General features: G+C 70.7%; 3 protein-coding genes, 2 long non-coding RNA genes and 1 other non-coding gene across 7 annotated transcripts; 3 read left to right on the top strand and 3 right to left on the bottom strand.

Moving 5' to 3' along the window:
• Positions 1–86: 86 nt before the first annotated feature.
• On the top strand, positions 87–1,464 carry LOC136789287 (uncharacterized). Of its 2 annotated transcripts, none has more exons than XR_010828129.1 (4): positions 87–226; positions 284–607; positions 1,062–1,118; positions 1,326–1,464. It is a non-coding gene; the product is annotated as an uncharacterized lncRNA (long non-coding RNA). The 2 variants fall into 2 exon arrangements; XR_010828128.1 differs by having other exon boundaries at positions 88–226; positions 284–627; positions 1,100–1,118.
• Positions 1,251–2,952, bottom strand: LOC136789271 (guanine nucleotide-binding protein G(I)/G(S)/G(O) subunit gamma-3). The gene is made up of 3 exons (XM_066989307.1): positions 2,846–2,952; positions 1,621–1,725; positions 1,251–1,526 (listed from the first exon to the last, which is right to left on the bottom strand). The coding sequence occupies exons 2-3, from the start codon at positions 1,717–1,719 to the stop codon at positions 1,398–1,400; spliced, it is 228 nt and encodes a 75-aa protein (XP_066845408.1). The 5' UTR covers positions 1,720–1,725; positions 2,846–2,952; the 3' UTR covers positions 1,251–1,397.
• A 1,223-nt stretch (positions 2,953–4,175) lies between these two features.
• LOC136789213 (seipin-like) lies at positions 4,176–10,305 on the top strand (the record flags this gene model as incomplete). Its single annotated transcript, XM_066989191.1, has 7 exons — positions 4,176–4,187; positions 4,642–4,928; positions 6,367–6,448; positions 7,433–7,576; positions 8,492–8,626; positions 8,706–8,803; positions 10,149–10,305. Coding segments are annotated over exons 1-7 (915 nt in total), but the record flags the coding sequence as incomplete, so codon positions are not given.
• A 1,229-nt stretch (positions 10,306–11,534) lies between these two features.
• On the top strand, positions 11,535–12,945 carry LOC136789281 (uncharacterized). The gene is made up of 3 exons (XR_010828121.1): positions 11,535–11,604; positions 11,688–11,772; positions 12,350–12,945. It is a non-coding gene; the product is annotated as an uncharacterized lncRNA (long non-coding RNA).
• Positions 12,946–13,799: 854 nt separating this feature from the next.
• LOC136789270 (distal membrane-arm assembly complex protein 1-like) lies at positions 13,800–14,512 on the bottom strand. The gene is given in 3 exon segments (XM_066989306.1): positions 13,800–13,919; positions 14,284–14,333; positions 14,335–14,512. Coding segments are annotated over 3 exon segments (255 nt in total). The 5' UTR covers positions 14,463–14,512; the 3' UTR covers positions 13,800–13,842.
• Positions 14,513–16,042: 1,530 nt separating this feature from the next.
• LOC136789309 (small nucleolar RNA SNORA57) lies at positions 16,043–16,176 on the bottom strand. Its single transcript, XR_010828150.1, has one exon. It is a non-coding gene; the product is annotated as a small nucleolar RNA SNORA57 (small nucleolar RNA).
• Positions 16,177–16,805: the final 629 nt, after the last annotated feature.

Genomic DNA, 16,805 nt, shown 5'->3' with positions numbered 1-16,805 from the left:
GGGGGGACCCTCAAATGTGGGGCAGCCCCCCAAGTGTGGGGCAGCCCCCCAGGTGTGGGGTGGGACCTTCAACTGCGGAGACACCCCCAAGTGTGGGGTGGGACCCCCAAGTGTGGGGCAGCCCCCCATGCACTGAGCACCCCCCGAGGCATGAACCAAACCCCCCAAAGAGGAGCCAGCCCCCAACCAGGGAGCCGGCCCCCCAAGTGTGGGGCAGGACCCCCAGGTGTGGGGCAGGCCCCCAAGTGTGGGGCAGGACCCCCAAGTGTGGGGCAGGCCCTAGGTGTGGGGCAGCCCCCCAAGTGTGAGCCAGCCCCCCAAGTGTGGGGCAGGACCCCCAAGTGTGGGGCAGGCCCTAGGTGTGGGGCAGCCCCCCAAGTGTGAGCCAGCCCCCCAAGTGTGGGGCAGGACCCCCAAGTGTGGGGCAGGCCCTAGGTGTGGGGCAGCCCCCCAAGTGTGAGCCAGCCCCCCAAGTGTGAGCCAGCCCCCCAAGTGTGGGGCAGCCCCCCAAATGTGGGGCAGCCCCCCATGCACTGAGCACCCCCCGAGGCATGAACCAAACCCCCCAAAGAGGAGCCAGCCCCCAACCAGGGAGCCGGCCCCCCAAGTGTGGGGCGGGACCCCCAAGTGTGGGGCGGGACCCCCAGGTGTGGGGCAGCCCCCCAAGTGTGAGCCAGCCCCCCAAGTGTGGGGCAGGACCCCCAAGTGTGGGGCAGGCCCTAGGTGTGGGGGCAGCCCCCCAAGTGTGAGCCAGCCCCCCAAGTGTGGGGCAGCCCCCCAAGTGTGGGGCAGCCCCCCAGGTGTGGGGCAGCCCCCCATGCACTGAGCACCCCCGAGGCATGAACCAGCCCCCAAAGAGGAGCCAGCCCCCAACCAGGGAGCCGGCCCCCAAGTGTGGGGCGGGACCCCCAAGTGTGGGGCTGCCCCCCAAGTGTGAGCCAGCCCCCCAAGTGTGGGGCAGGACCCCCAAGTGTGGGGCAGGCCCTAGGTGTGGGGCAGCCCCCAAGTGTGAGCCAGCCCCCAAGTGTGGGGCAGCCCCCCAAGTGTGGGGCAGCCCCCAGGTGTGGGGCAGGACCCCCAAGTGTGGGGCAGGCCCTAGGTGTGGGGCAGCCCCCCAAGTGTGAGCCAGCCCCCAAGTGTGGGGCAGCCCCCAAGTGTGGGGCAGCCCCCAGGTGTGGGGCAGGACCCCCAAGTGTGGGGCAGGCCCTAGGTGTGGGGCAGCCCCCCAGGTGTGGGGCAGCCCCCCATGCACTGAGCACCCCCGAGGCATGAACCAAACCCCCCAAAGAGGAGCCAGCCCCCCAACCAGGGAGCCGGCCCCCCAGGTGTGGGGCAGCCCCCCAAGTGTGGGGCAGGACCCCCAAGTGTGGGGCAGCCCCCCAAGCCGGGGGGGGGGCTCAGAGCAGGGCGCAGAAGAACTTCTTCTCGCGGAAGGGGTTCTCGGAGGTGGGCACGGGGGTGATGAGGGGGTCCTCGCAGGCGTGGGCGTCGCAGTAGGACATCAGCTCCGCCGCCGCCTTCGACACCTGCGGGGGGGGGGGGGGGGACGGACGCGGCCCCGTCAGCCCCCCCCCGGGCCGTGGGGCGGCCCCCCCCCCCCCCCCCGGTGCCCCCCCCCACCTTGATGCGGCACATGCTGGCCTCGATCTTGAGCTGCTCCACCAGCTTGCGCGCCTGCCCGATGCTCATGGTGCTGTTCACGGGGGTCTCGCCCTTCATCGGGTCCTGGGGGGGGGGGGAATTTGGGGGGGGGGCACCCCAAAAAATCGATGGGGGGAGGGATTGGATTGGCCCCCCCCCCCCCCCAACCCCATAGATGGGATTGGGGGGGGTTGGGGATGGCGCCGCCGTCCCCCAAAAAAAAGACTCCTGGGGGGGGGGAGGGATTTTTTCAGGGGGGATTTTTGGGGGGGGGCACCCCAAAAAATCGATGGGGTGAGGGATTGGATTGTCCCCCCCAACCCCATAGATGGGATTGGGGGGGGTTGGGGATGCCAAAACCCCAAAAAAAGACTCCTGGGGGGGGAGGGATTTTTTCAGGGGGGATTTTGGGGGGGGCACCCCAAAAAATCGATGGGGTGAGGGATTGGCCCCCCCCCTCCTCACCCCGTAGATGGGGGAGAAGGATTGGCCCCCCCTCACCCCACAGATGGGATTGGGGGGGGGGGTTGGGGATGGCGCCGCCCCCCAAAAAAGACCCCTGGGGGGAATTTTGGGGGGGGCACCCCAAAAATTCGCTGGGGGGAAGGATTGCCCCCCCCCGTCCTCACCCCATAGATGGGGGAAGGATTGGCCCCCCCACCCCACAGATGGGATTGGGGGGTTGGGGATGGCGCCGCCCCCCCAAAAAAGGATCCCAAGGGGGCTGCAGAGCGTCCAAGGCTGGAAATGGGGGGTGGGGGGGATGGGGGGATTGGGGAGCCCCCCCCCCAAAATGAGGGGGCTGGGGGTGCCCCCCCCAAAAAAAATGGGGCGGCTGGGGACCCCCCGTCCAAAAAAATGGGGGGCTGTGGGGTCCCCCGAACAGCCAGCGGGGGGCTGTGGGGTCCCCCCTTCATGGGAGGGGTCCCAGCGCTGCCCCCCCCAAAATCACCCCACGGATGGGGGGGGTGGTGCTGCCCCCCCCCCTCGCCCCAAAATGGCCCCGGGGGGCTGCCCCCCCCCCAAACCCACCCTATGGAAGGGTCCCGGTGTTGCCCCCCCCGAAATCACCCCATGGGGGGGGGTCCCGGCATCGCCCCCCCCCCAAAAAAAAACACCGCGGGGGGAGGGGCCGGGGGCTGCCCCCCATACCGGGGGTCCCCTCCCCTCCATCCCCCCCCCCCCCGCCCCCCCCCCCCCCCACCTGCTCCCGGTGCCGGCGGAGCCTGCAGCAGCGCGGGGATGCTCGGGGCGGGGCCGGGGGCGGGGCTTAAAGGGGAGGGGGCGTGGCCTAAAGGGGGCGGGGCTTGGGAGGGGGCGGGGCTTAAAGAGAGGGGGCGGGGCTTAAAGAGGAGGTGGGCGTGGCCTAAAGGGGGCGGGGCTTAAAGAGGAGGGGGCGGGGCTTAAAGGGGGCGGGGCTTAAGGAGGAGGGGGAGTGGCCTAAAGGGGGCGGGGCCTGGGAGGGGGCGGGGCTTAAAGGGGAGGGGGCGTGGCCTAAAGGGGCGTGGCTCGCTCGCCCCTCCCCGCCCGGTTCCCGCAGTGGGCGGGGCCTCGGAGCGGAAGGGGCGGGGCTTGGGCCCGGCGTCGCGCGAGGAGCGGGGAGGCGAACGGCGCCCGGTGAGGGGCGGGGCCGGGGGCGGGGCCGGGGGCGGGGCCTGCGCGCCCCACACTTGGGGGCTGCCCCATGGCGGGGGGGCGGGGGGAGGTGTGGGGCTGCCCCATAGCGGGGGGGGGGGGGGAGGTGTGGGGCTGCCCCATAGCGGGGGGGAGGTGTGGGGCTGCCCCATAGCGGGGGGGGGGGGGGGGTGTGGGGCTGCCCCATAGCGAGGGGGGCGGGGGGGTGTGGGGCTGCCCCATAGCGGGGGGGGGGGAGGTGTGGGGCTGCCCCATAGCGGGGGGGGCGGGGGAGGTGTGGGGCTGCCCCATAGCGGGGGGGCGGGGGGAGGTGTGGGGCCGCCCCATAGCGGGGGGTGGTGGGGGGGGGGGTGTGGGGGCGGACTGGGGCCCCCACATTTCGGTGGGGCGGGAGCTGGGGGTCCAGGCACCCCGCGGGTGGGCTATGGGGGGCAGGGCCTCTGTGCGCCCCACGTCGCTGTGGGGCAGGGCCTGGACATAGCAGGGTGCTGTGGGGCAGGGCCCGAACATCCCCCAGTCCTATAGGGCGGGAGGCGGCTGTGGGGCAGGGTCCGGGCTCCCCGTATTGCTATGGGGCAAGAAATTGGTGTGGGGCAGGAGGTGGCTGTGGGGCAGGACCCTTGCTCCCCACCCCGCTATGGGGCAGGAGGCGGCTGTGGGGCAGGACCCGTGCTCCCCATATTGCTATGGGGCAGGAGGTGGCTGTGGGGCAGGACCCGTGCCCCCCCCCCGCTATGGGGCAGGAGGCGGCTGTGGGGCAGGACCCGTGCTCCCCATATTGCTATGGGGCAGGAGGTGGCTATGGGGCAGGACCCGTGCCCCCCCCCCCGCTATGGGGCAGGAGGCGGCTGTGGGGCAGGACCCGTGCTCCCCATATTGCTATGGGGCAGGAGGTGGCTATGGGGCAGGAGGTTGGTGTGGGGCAGGAGGCAGTTGTGGGGCAGGACCCGTGCTCCCCCCCCCTATGGGGCAGGAGGCAGCTGTGGGGCGGGGAGGTGGCTGTGGGGCAGGATCAGGGCTCCCCCCTCCCCATGGGGCAGGAGGCAGTTGTGGGGCAGGATGTGGGCTCCCCATATTGCTATGGGGCAGGGGGAGGTGTGGGGCAGGACCTGGGCTCCCCATATTGCTATGGGGCAGGAGGTTGGTGTGGGGCAGGAGGCAGTTGTGGGGCAGGACCCGTGCCCCCCCCCATGGGGCAGGGAGGCAGTTGTGGGGCAGGATGTGGGCTCCCCATATTGCTATGGGGCAGGGGGCGGCTGTGGGGCGGGAGGCGGCTGTGGGGCAGGACCCGTGCCCCCCGCCACGGGGCGGCACCCTCCTGCCCCCCCTCCCTATAGCGTCCCCTTTCCCCCCGTTCCCCCCCAGCGCCCGCACCCCGTCGCCGTGCCCCCCGCCGCCCCGTCCCATGGGGCCGCCCCATGGCGCCCGGCAGCTCGGCCTCGGGGGGGGGGGGGCCCGGCCCCGCTCCTGCCGTGGGTGCGGGAGGCGGCGGCGGCCGCGGGGCTGGGGCTGCGGCGGGCGGCGCTGCGCGGGGCCGTGGCGCTGAGCGCGGCGCTGCTGCTGCTCTGGGGCTCCGTCTTCCTCTACGGCTCCTTCTACTACGCCTACATGCCCGCCGCCAGCTTCGTCACCCCCGTGCACTACAGCTTCAGGTGGGCCGCGGGGGGTGGGGGGGCGGGGGTGCTGGGGGGGGCTGGGGGGGCGGGGGGACACGCCGTGGGGGCTGGGGGGTGGGGGTCATGGGGCAGCTGTGGGGCTGGGGGGGTGGGGGGCCGGGGGACACGCCGTGGGGCTGGGGGTGTGGGGCGGGTGTGGGGCTGGGGGGGGGTGGGGGGGAGCTGGGGGGCTGGGGGGGTGGGGGGAGCTGGGGGGGCTGGAGGGGGTGGGGGGGGGCTGGGGAGGGTCAGGGAGGGGGGCTGTGGGGGGTGGGGGGGCTGTGGGGCAGCCGTGGGGCTGGGAGGGTGGGGGAGCCGGGGGGCTGTGGGGCTGTGGGGTGTGGGGGGGGCTGGGGGGGCTGGGGGGGCTGGGGGGTGGGGGGAGGCTGGGGAGGGTCGGGGGGGGCTGTGGGGGGGTGGGGGGGCCGGGGGACACACCTTGGGGCTGGGGGTCATGGGGCAGCCATGGGGCTGGGAGGGTGGGGGAGCCGGGGGTGTGGGGGCTGGGGGGCAGCCATGGGGCTGGGGGGGTTGGGGGGGTGGGGGGAGGCTGGGGAGGGTCGGGGGGGGCTGTGGGGGGCCGGGGGGGCGGGGGGACACGCCGTGGGGCTGGGGGCTGGGGGTCATGGGGCAGCTGTGGGGCTGGGGGGCGGGGGCCGGGGGACACGCCGTGGGGCTGGGGGATGTGGGGCGGGTGTGGGGCTGGGGGGCTGAGGGCCATGGGGTTGGGGACTGTGGGGGCTGTGGGGCAGCCGTGGGGCTGGGGGGCGCTGGGGGGTGTGGGGGGTGTGGGGGGCCAGGGGACACGCCGTGGGGCTGGGGGCTGGGGGTCATGGGGCAGCTGTGGGGCTGGGGGAGGTGGGGCTGGGGGCTGTGGGGCAGCCGTGGGGCTGGGAGGGCGGGGAGAGCTGGGGGCTGTGGGGCTGGGGGGTGTGGGGGGGCTGGGGGGCAGCCATGGGGCTGGGGAGGGTCGGGGGGGCGGGTTGGGGGGGGTGTGGGGGGCCGGGGGGGACACGCTGTGGGGCTGGGTGTGGGGCTGGGGGGCTGAGGGCCATGGGGTTGGGGACTGTGGGGGGGCTGTGGGGTAGCCGTGGGGCTGGGGGGGCTGGGGGTGGGGGGACACGCTGTGGGGCTGGGGGTTGTGGGGCTGGGGGGGGGCTGGGGGGTGTGGGGGGGGCTGTGGGGTGGCTATGGGGCCGGGGGCCGTGGGGCTGAGGGCCATGGGGTTGGGGACCGTGGGGGGCCGTTGGGCTGGGGGCGGGGGGGGGGGCTCGGGGGCAGCCGTGGGGCTGGGGGCTGGGGGGGGGGGCGGGGGGCTGTGGGGTGGCTATGGGGCTGGGGAGGGTGGGGGGGTGGGGGCTGCGGGGTGTGGGGGCTGGGGGTCGTGGGGCGGCCGTGGGGCGGGTGCTGAGCTGTGCCCCCCCCACCCCCCCAGGACCGACTGCACCCCGCGGGGCCCTGAGCTCTGCTCCTTCCCCACCGCCAACGTCTCGCTGCTGAAACCCAACAGGGAGAGGGTGAGCGGGGGGGCGGGGGGTGGGGGGTGGGGTGTGGGGCGGGGGGCAGGGGTGTGGGGATATAGGGTGGGGTGGGGGGTAAGTGTGGGGCAGGGGGCGTGGGGCAGGGGTGGGGCGAGCACGGGGCGGGTGCAGGGGTTGGGGGTGGGGGGTTGTGGGGCCAGGCGTGGGGCGGCTCTGGGGCAGAACGCGGCGGGGCCCGCTGTGGGTCCCATGGGTCCCAGTGTGGGTCCCGCTGGGGGTCGCTGTGGGTCCCATGGGTCTCACGGTGGGTTGGGTCCCCCCCCCCAGGTGCTGGCCTGGGAGCAGCTGGGGGTCCTGCTGGGGGTCCCGTGGGTCCCATGGGTCACTCTGGGTCCTGCTGGGGGTCCCATGGGTCTCACCAGGGGTCGCTGTGGGTCCTGCTGTGAATCCCATGGGTCCCAGAACGGGTCGCTGTGGGTCTCACCATGGGTCCCATGGGTCGCTGTGGGTCCTGCTGTGGGTCCCATGGGTCCCACCGTGGGTCGCTGTGGGTCTCAGGGTGGGTCCCGTCCCCCCAGGTGCTGGCCCCGGGGCAGCTGGGGGTCTCGTGGGTTGCTGTGGGTCCCGCTGTGGGTCGCTGTGGGTCTCACTATGGGTCCCCCCCTCCCCCTGGTGCTGTCCCGCTGTGGGTCGCTCTGGGTCCCATGGGTCCCGCCGGGGGTCTCACCGTGAGTCCCCCCCCCCCCAGGCGCTGTCCCCGGGGCAGCTGGGGGTCCCGTGGGTCCCAGTATGGGTCACTGGGGGTCCCATGGGTCTCAGGGTGGGTCCCGTCCCCCCAGGCGCTGTCCCCGGGGCAGCTGGGGGTCCCGTGGGTCCCGCCGTGGGTCCCATGGGTCTCAGGGTGGGTGCCGTCCCCCCCCCCCAGGCGCTGTCCCCGGGGCAGCTGGGGGTCCCGTGGGTCCCAGTATGGGTCACTGGGGGTCCCATGGGTCTCAGGGTGGGTGCCGTCCCCCCCCCCAGGCGCTGTCCCCGGGGCAGCTGTACCGCATCGCGCTGGAGCTGGAGGTGCCGGAGTCGCCGGCCAACCGGCAGCTGGGGATGTTCCTGGTGGCCGCCACCTGCTACACGCGGGGCGGCCGCGCCGTCGCCTCCGCCACCCGCGCCGTGAGTACCGGGGGGTGACGTCACCGGTGACGTCATCGCGGGGCGGTGACGTCATCGCGGGGCGGGGACGTCACAGCCCCGCCCCCGCCCCGCCGGGCCTTGTTTTGGGCCTTCGCCGGGCTCGTCCTCGCGGGTGGGGGCGGGCGGCGTGCGTGTGGTGTCGGCGGTGACGTCACCGCCTGACCGATGACGTCATCGTCGCCCGGCTGATGACATCGCCCCCAAGCGATTTTGTCACCCCTGTCCCTTTCCCATGGTGCCTTTCACCATGGAGCTGCCGCGAGGCCTTCACCGGGGCGCCCAACCTGTGTGTGTGTGCGTGTGTGTGATGTCACCCTGACCGATGACGTCACCCCCTGACCGATGACATCACTCCTTAACTGATGACGTCACCCTCAGAGTGATGACATCAGCCTTTCCCACAATGCCCTGCTGCGGGGCCACCTCCTGGCCTGCAGCATGCACGCCCAACACGTGTGTGTGTGTGCGTGTGTGATGTCACACCCCTGTGATGATGTCACTGCCCACTCGATGATGTCACACCCCTACTTGATGACGTCACACCTCCCTGATGACATCACCCTCCCGTTTCCCACAATGCCTCGCTGCCTCCTGGCCTGCACCAGGCCCTCCCAACCCCTCTGTGTGTGTGATGTCACACCCCTGTGATGACGTCACACCCCTGTGATGATGTCACTGCCCACCTGATGATGTCACCCACACCCCCGATGACGTCACACCTCCCTGATGACATCACCCCCTCCCCTTTCCCACGATGCCTCGCTGCCTCCTGGCCCGCACCGGGCGCGCCCAACCCCTGTGTGCGTGTGCGCGATGCCACACCCCCGTGATGACGTCACGGCCCACCCGGTGACGTCACGCCCCTCCCTGATGACGCCACGCCCCGCCCCGCAGGCGATGCTGCGCTACCGCTCGGGGCTGCTGCGGGCGCTGGAGGCGGTGGCGTTCGCGGGGCTCTTCCTGGCGGGGGCGGCGGAGCAGAAGCAGACGCTGGAGGTGGAGCTGAGCCCCGCCTACCGCGAGGACCCGGTGAGGGGCGGGGCTTAACGGGGAGGGGGCGGGGCCTCCGGGCACGGCCACGCCCCTCTGACGTCATCCCCCCCCCCAGTATGCCCCCACCCTGGGCGCCCTCCTGGAGATCCGCAGCCGCCGCCTGCAGCTCTACGGCGCCCGCCTGCGCGTGCACGCCCACTTCAGCGGCCTCCGGTAGGACACGCCCCCCTCCCCGGCCACGCCCCTTCCCCCGGCCACGCCCATTTTCACTGGCCACGCCCCCGGCCACGCCCAACACAAGCCACGCCCACCGGGAGCCACCCACCCCTGCGGCTCCCCCCCCCCCAGAATCCCCTCCCAGGCCCCCATAAGCCACGCCCCCACTGAGGAGGCCACGCCCCCGTTGACAGCCACGCCCACCTGTGGCCACGCCCACCTGTGGCCACGCCCACCTATGGCCACGCCCACTTCGTGCCACCCCCCCCCCCCCCCCAAGTTCCCCGGCAGCCCCGCCCCCACCCACCGTAGCTACGCCCACCGAGAGTCACGCCCCCGGAAGCCCCGCCCCCGGAAGCCCCGCCCCGGAAGTCCCGCCCCCGGAAGTCCCGCCCCTTCCCAGAGCCCCGCCCCCGGAAGCCCCGCCCCCCTGGTCCCCATTCTCCAGCCAAGCCCCTTGGGGCAGGGGTCGCCCTATTGTGATGCCCCCCATCCTGATACCCCCCACCTATCGCGATAACCCCGCCCCTATCGCGATAACCCCCTATTGTTACCTCCCCCATCCTGATAACCACCCCCGTATCGCGATAACCACCCCCGTATCGCGATAACCGCCCCCGTATCGCGATAACCACCCCCCATCGTGATGGCCCCTCGGCCTGACGAGCCCCCCTCCTATCGCGATAACTGCCCCCTGTCGTGATAGCGCCCTACTGTGACCCCCCGCACTGTGATATAAGCTCCCCCCATTGCGATAACCCCCCTTTGTCATGACAGCCCGTCCGTATTGTCGCATATCCCAACGGCCCCCCCGTATCCTGAGTCCCCTATCACGGGAACTGCCCCCCATCGCGATAACCCATTGTGATGCCCCCCCATCCCCATAACCCCCCTTCATGATAATCCTGCCCCCATCACGATAACCACTATCGCGATAACCCCCTGTTGTGACACCCCCGTCCCGATAAGCTCCCACCTGTTGTGAGAACCACCCCCATATCGCGATATAACCCCCCCATCGTGATATAACCCCGTATTGTGACGCCCCCCCACCTGATAACCCCCCCATATCACGATAACCGCCCCCTATCACGATAACCCCCTATTGTGATGCCCCCACCTGATAACCCCCATATCACGATAACCGCCCCCTATCACGATAACCCCCTATTGTGATGCCCCCATCGCGATAACCCCTCCTCCTATGGCGATAACCTCCCCATATCGCGATATAGCCCCCCATCGCGACACAACCCCCTAATGTGACGCCCCCCGCCCGATGACCCCCCTCCTATCGCGATAACCCCGCCCCTATCGCGACATAACGCCCCCCCCCCCCCAGGTACCTGCTGTACCACTTCCCGCTCACCTCGGCCCTGCTGGGCATCGCCACCAACTTCGCCTTCCTGGGGCGCTGCTGCTGCTGGGCTGCGCCCGGGGGCGGGGCCACGGGCAGGTGGGCGGGGCTACAGGGGGCGGGGCTACGGGGGCGGGGCTACAGGGGGCGGGGTCACAAGGGGGGCGGGGTCACAAGGGGGCAGGGTCATGGCATGGAGGGGTGGGGAATGTGGGGACGGGGGGGCAGGGGGATTTGGGGACATGGGGACAGGGGGACGGGGATTTGGGGACGGGGATTTGGGGACGGGGGGATTCGGGGATGGGGGGATTCGGGGACGGGGGGACAGGGGATATGGGGTTATGGGGACGGGGGGATTTGGGGATGGGGATTTGGGGACGGGGGGACAGAGGATGGGATATGGGGACAGGGGGATTTGGGGACAGGGGGATTTGGGGACATGGGGACGGGGATTTGGGGACGGGGATTTGGGGACGGGGATTTGGGGACGGGGATTTGGGGATGGGGGGATTTGGGGACGGGGGGACAGGGGGACGGGGGGATTTGGGGACGGGGGGATATGGGGTCAGGGGGATGGGGGACAGGGGGATTTGGGGACGGGGATTTGGGGACGGGGACAAGGGGACGGGGACAAGGGGACAGGGATTTGGGGACGGGGGATTTGGGGACAGGGGGACAGAGGACGGAATATGGGGACGGGGATTTGGGGATGGGGGGATTTGGGGATGGGGATTTGGGGACAGGGGGACATGGGGATGGGGATTTGGGGACGGGGATTTGGGGACGGGGGATTTGGGGACGGGGGGATTTGGGGACAGGGGGACAGAGGACGGAATATGGGGACAGGGGGATTTGGGGATGGGGGGACGGGGGACAGGGGATATGGGGTTATGGGGACGGGGATTTGGGGACAGGGGGATTTGGGGACGGGGATTTGGGGACAGGGGGACGGGGGATATGGGGTTATGGGGACGGGGATTTAGGGACAGGGGGATTTGGGGATATGGGGTCATGGGGACATGGGGACGGGATTTGGGGACAGGGGACAGGGGATATGGGGACAGGGGGATTTGGGGATATGGGGACAGGGGGATGTGGGGACGGGGATTTGGGGACGGGGATATGGGGACAGGGGGACATGGGGACAGGGGGACGGGGATATGGGGACAGGGGGATTTGGGGACAGGGGGACAGGGGACAGGATATGGGGACAGGGGGATTTGGGGATGGGGGGACGGGGGACAGGGGATATGGGGATGGGGGGATATGGGGGGACAGGGAGACGGGGACAGGGGGATAAGGGGATGGGGACACAGGGGGATGGGGACAGGGATTTGGGGACATTTGGGGACCTTTGGGGTCAGGGGGTCACCATCCCGTTCCCCCCCCCCAGGCCGACCCCGCAGGCGCTCACCAGGCCCCGCGGACGCGGAGGAGCCCGGTGCGGAGATGGGGGTGGGGGGAGGGAGGGGGGATGGGGGGGTGTCGGGGACCCCCCCTAGAGTCTCCCCTCCCCCCCCCCAGGTGCTGCCCCCGCCGGGGGGGGGGCCCGAGGAGGTCGGGGCTGGGGGAGGGGCCGAGGATGACGCGGAGGGGGCGGAGCCTGGAGGTGAAGGGGGGGGCAAGGGGGGTTGGGGGGTCCCAATGGGGGGGGGGGGTCCTGTTATGGGGGGGGCGTGGGGTGGTTGGGGGGCATTTTGGGGGGGGGGGTCCAATAATTTGTCGGGGGGGTCCCATTATGGGGGTCCCACTTTAGGGGGGGGTCTCGTATTTGGGGGGGCCCCATTGTATGGGGGGGTGGGGGCATTTTCCGGATGGGGTCCCATAGGTTTTTTTTGTGAGGGGTTCCATAATTGGGGGGGGGGGTCCCATATTTTTAGGGGGGTTCCATATTTGGGGGTGGTCCCATTTTGGGGGGGTGTCCCATATTTTGGGGGGGGGTGTTCTCACAGTTTGGGGGGGGTCCAACGTTTTTATGGGGTCCCATATTTGGGGGTTTCCCTATTTTTTGGGGGGGGTCTTCACATTTTTGGGGGTTCCTCTTTTTGGGGGGGGGGGGGGTCCTCATGATTTTGGGGGTCCCCATATTTTGGGGGTGTCCCTTATATTTCTGAGGCGGGGGCCCCATTTTTTGGGGGGGGGGTCCTCCTGTTTGCCCCCCGCATCTTCCCCCTCCCCTCCCGCAGCCCCCAATCCCACAGCGCCTTCCCCCCCCTCGTGGGGGACACCGATGACGTCGCCGCCGCCGATGACATCACCGCCGATGACGTCACCACCGATGACGTCACCACCGCCCCTGCTGATGTCACCACCGTGCCTGCGCTCCCCGGCAGCGCCACCTCTGCTCCAGCTCCTGAGCCCCCCCCCGCAGCCCCCCCCACCCCAAAACTTGGAACATTCCTGCCCCCCTCCCACCCCCCCGCTGCCGGGGGCAATAAAACCTTCCCAAAAACCTGCCCCATGGGTCTGCCCCACGGCCCTGCCCCATAGCCCTGCCCCATGGGTCTGCCCCATAGCCTGGCCCCACAGCCCTGCCCTATAGCCCTGCCCCATAGCTGTGCCCTATAACCCTGCCCCATAGCCCTGCCCCATAGCCCTGCCCCATAGCTGTGCCCTATAACCCTGCCCCATAGCCCTGCCCCTTAGTGATGCCCCATAGCCTTATCCTATAGCCCTGCCCCATAGCTGTGCTCTTTAGTCGTGCCCCATAACCGTACCCTGTATCTGCGCCCCATAGCCCTGCCCCATAGCCATCCCCTATAACTGTGCCCCATAAGCCCAGCCCTACGGGCGTTTTCTGTTGCCTAACCCCATAGCCCTGCCCCATAGCCCTGCCTGTGGCTCGCCCTATAGACCCGCCCTATGGCCTGACCCCACACCTGTACCCTTCAGGTGTGCCCCACAGCCCTGCCCTATAGCCTGGCCCCATAGCTCTGCCCCATAGCCCTGCTCCATAGTGGTACCCCAAGACCATTCCCTGTAGCACTGCCCCACAGCCCTGCCCCATAGCCATAACTTACAGCCCTGCCCTATAACCCTGCCCCATAGCGAAACCCCACAGCACTGCCCTGTAGCTCTACCACATAGCCTTGCCCCATAGTGGTACCCCAAGACCGTTCCCTATAACCCTGCCCCACAGCCATGCCCCATAGCCCTGTCCCACAGCGTTGTGCCCTATAAGGCTGCCCCATAGCCCTGCCCCATAGCCCTGCCCCATAGCCCTGCCCTATAACCCTGCCCCATAACCCTGCCCCATAGCCCTGCCCCATGGCCCTGCCCCATGGCCCTGCCCCATAGCCCTGCCCCATGGCCCTGCCCCATAGCCCTGCCCCATAACCCTGCCCCATAGCCCTGCCCCATGGCCCTGCCCCATAACCCTGCCCCATAACCCTGCCCCATAACCCTGCCCCATGGCCCTGCCCCACAGCGCCCAGCCCTGTGCCCATCCCCCACCATTCGGTTTCCATGGCACCCAGGCCCCGCCCCTCCCCCCACGTGACCCAGCCCCGCCCCTCCCAGCACCGCCGCGTGACCCCAGCCATGTGAGGGGGCTGGTGAAGGGGGCGGGGCTTGGGGGGTCTCCAGGCGGTTCCGCTGGGGTCAGAGGTCAGGGGTCAGCAGACACCTTCACCGGGGTCAGAGGTCAGCAGGCGCCTTTATTGGGGTCAGGGGTCAGAGGTCAGCCGGGGTCGGGCGCCTTCCGCTGCTGCTTCCCCACGGGGTCCACCAGGATGACCACGCCCCACGCGGCCACGCCTACGGGGGAGGAGCCACAGTGAGGCCCCGCCCACCGCCCATCACCGAGGCAACGCCCCCCGGGTACCCCCGTTACCGCGGCAACGCCCCGCCCCCTGCAGCAGGAAGCACTCGAGTTGCTATGGCAACCCCTTCAGCCCCGCCCCCCAATTGCCTCGGCAACCACTGCAGCCCCGCCCCCGTTGCCCAGCAACTCCCGCCCCTTCCCCCTGCAGCCCCGCCCCCGTTGCCCCAGCAACGCCCGGCCCCTCCCTCGACCTGCCCCCCGTTGCCTCGGCAACCCCCGCAGCCCCGCCCCCGTTGCCGCGGCAACCCCTCTCAGCCCCGCCCCCGGTGGCCCGGGAACCCCCGCGGCCCCGCTCACTGATGGCGGCGGTGATCTGCGCGATGTCGGCCATGCTGGGCGCCACCCCGGCGCATCGAGGCCCGCGGCCCGCGGTAGATCCAGAGCCCGGCCGCCATCAGCCCGAGGCCGCCCAGCAGGCGGCAGGCCCAGCACCCGCCCGGGCCCCGGGGCCCCGCCGCCTGCCCGCCCTCCGCCATCCCGGCCTCGCCGGAAGTGACGCGGAAGCCGGAAGCGCGGAAGCCGGAAGCGACGCCGCGCCCTTACCCCGCCGGCCGGGGGCCTCACTTCCGCCAGGGCACCGGGCGCCGCGCCACGTTCTCGTCCGTCTCGGCCGCCTCCCGCAGCGCCGCCAGCGTCAGCTCCGTGAGGCGGCGCCGGTGCTGCAGCAGCTCCGGGCTCACCTCGGGCAGGGGCCTGGCGGGGGCACGGCGGGCACGGCTCGGTTCCGGCCCCTCCGGTGCCCGGTTCCGCCCCCCCCCGTACCCGGCTTCCGGCTTCCGCCCCCCTCCCCCTCACCTTCAGGGCCTCCCGGCGCCGGTCCTCGCCCGCCGCCACCGCGACCCACAGCAGCAGCCCCAGCGCCACCGGCACCGAGCCCCGGAGCAGCGCCCGCGCCCACTGCCGAGCGGCCTCCATGGTGGCGGCGGGAGGGGGCGGCCCCGGGATCATAGAGAGGAGCCGGAACCATAGAGAGGAGGGCTGGGAACCATAGAGAGGGGCTGGAGGACCAGAGGGAGGGCCCGGAACCATAGAGAGGTTCTGGAGGACCATCGAGAGGGGCTGGAGGATCATAGAGAGGACCCGAAACCATAGAGAGGAGGGCTCGGAACCATCGAGGTCTGGTGGAACCATAGAGATGGGGGAAACCATAGAGCGGGAGGGGAAAGCGGCCCTGGAGGACCACGCGGGCCAGAGGCTGGGTGGCGGCTTTGGGGGGGGCCACAGTGGGGTCATGGGGCGCTGTGGGGCTGACACCTGCTATGGGGCAGGTGGGGGGTTATAGGGCTGGGAACCCTGCTGTGGGGTTGGGGAGGTTGGGGGGGGGGTGTGCTGTGGGGCTGGGCACCCTCCTATGGGGCTGGGAACTCATCTGTGGGGCAGGACCCCCACCAGGGGGCCTTGTGCCCTATTATGGGGCTGGGGCCCTCACCACAGGGTTCTGAGCAGCCTCCCAGGAGTCTCAGCACCCTGCTGTGGGGCTGAGCATCACCCTGTGGGGCTGGGTGCTGATATGGGGCAGCTCCACATCATCCTATGGGGCTGGGCACCCTTATGGGGCAGCCCCGAATCATTCTATGGGGCTGGGTGCCCTTATGGGGTGCCCCCACATCTCCCTGTTGGTCTGGGCACCCTTATTGGGTGACTCCACATCATCGTACGGGGCTGGGTGCCCTTCTGGAGCAGCCCCACATCACCCTAGGGGACTCGGTGCCCTTATGGGGCAGCCCCACATCACCCTACGGGGCCGGGCTCCCCATACAGCAAGGCCTCCACATGGCGCTGTGGGGCTGGGAGGCCTTCACATGGGGTTTCCCCGTTGTGCTGTGGGGCCGGGCTGCCCACGGCGCGGTGTGTGTGTGCCTTGTACTTATAGGGCCGGCTGCCCCATAGGGCCAGACCCCCGCTTAGCCCCACGGGGCCGGCTGCTCCGGGTCCCGCTCCGCTTCCTCCGGGGCTCGGCCTCCCCTCAGGCTCCTGCAGCGGGTCCTGTGGAGAAACAACGGCCGTGAGACGGCGGCCGCGGGGCTTCGGGGCTTCAGCTGGGGGCAGCGGGAGCCCCTGTCCCGGCACGTGAGGGTAGGACCGGCGGAGGCGGCCGCAGGCACCGAAGACTTCGCGCCGGGCGCTGCTCTGCCTCCGAACATCACAGGGCCGGGCACGGAGCCGCCCGGGCCTGCCAAGAACTGGAGGCCCCAACCCCTCCCCCGGCCCCAAAACCGCCGTTTTCCACCCCAAAAACCCAGCCCTCGACCCCATAAATCCCGCCCCGTGCCCCACAGCCTCCCCCCGGCCCCACAAACCCCGGCTCCCCACACCCCGCACGGAGGCCCCAACCCGCGCCCACCTCGCTCACAAAATGGCCGCCGAGCCCCCGCGCCGCGGCTTTTATAGAGCGGCCGCCGCGCGCGCGCACCGCCCCTCGGCCAATCAGCGCCGGCGCCTCGCGGCGCCGTCCAATGGAAATCGAGCGGCACCGCCTTCCGAAAGAAAGGGGTGGGGTTAAGGCGGACGCCGGAAGCGCCTTGGCATCGCGGGAAAAGCAACCGGCCGCGAACGGTGACCGCGGGCCGGGGGTTCCGGGGCTAAATGGACCCAGATGGACCAAAACGGCCCCAAACGGCCCCAAAAGGAGCCAAATGGGCCCAAAGTGCCCTGAATTGCCCCAAACGGCGCCAAATTGCCCCGAACAGACCAAAACGGCCCAAAATGTACCCAAACACACACAAATACACCTAAATGTCCCCAAACAGCTCCAAATGGCCCCAAACGGGCACAAAAGGCCCCAAATAGGCCCAAATTACCTGAAATCGCCCCAAACG

The sequence above is a fragment of the Anser cygnoides genome, unplaced genomic scaffold (genome assembly GCF_040182565.1).
Source record: "Anser cygnoides isolate HZ-2024a breed goose unplaced genomic scaffold, Taihu_goose_T2T_genome scaffold_43_1, whole genome shotgun sequence".
Taxonomy (NCBI): domain Eukaryota; kingdom Metazoa; phylum Chordata; class Aves; order Anseriformes; family Anatidae; genus Anser; species Anser cygnoides.
Note: the sequence above shows the minus strand (reverse complement) of the source record. Positions and strands in the feature narration are given on the sequence as shown.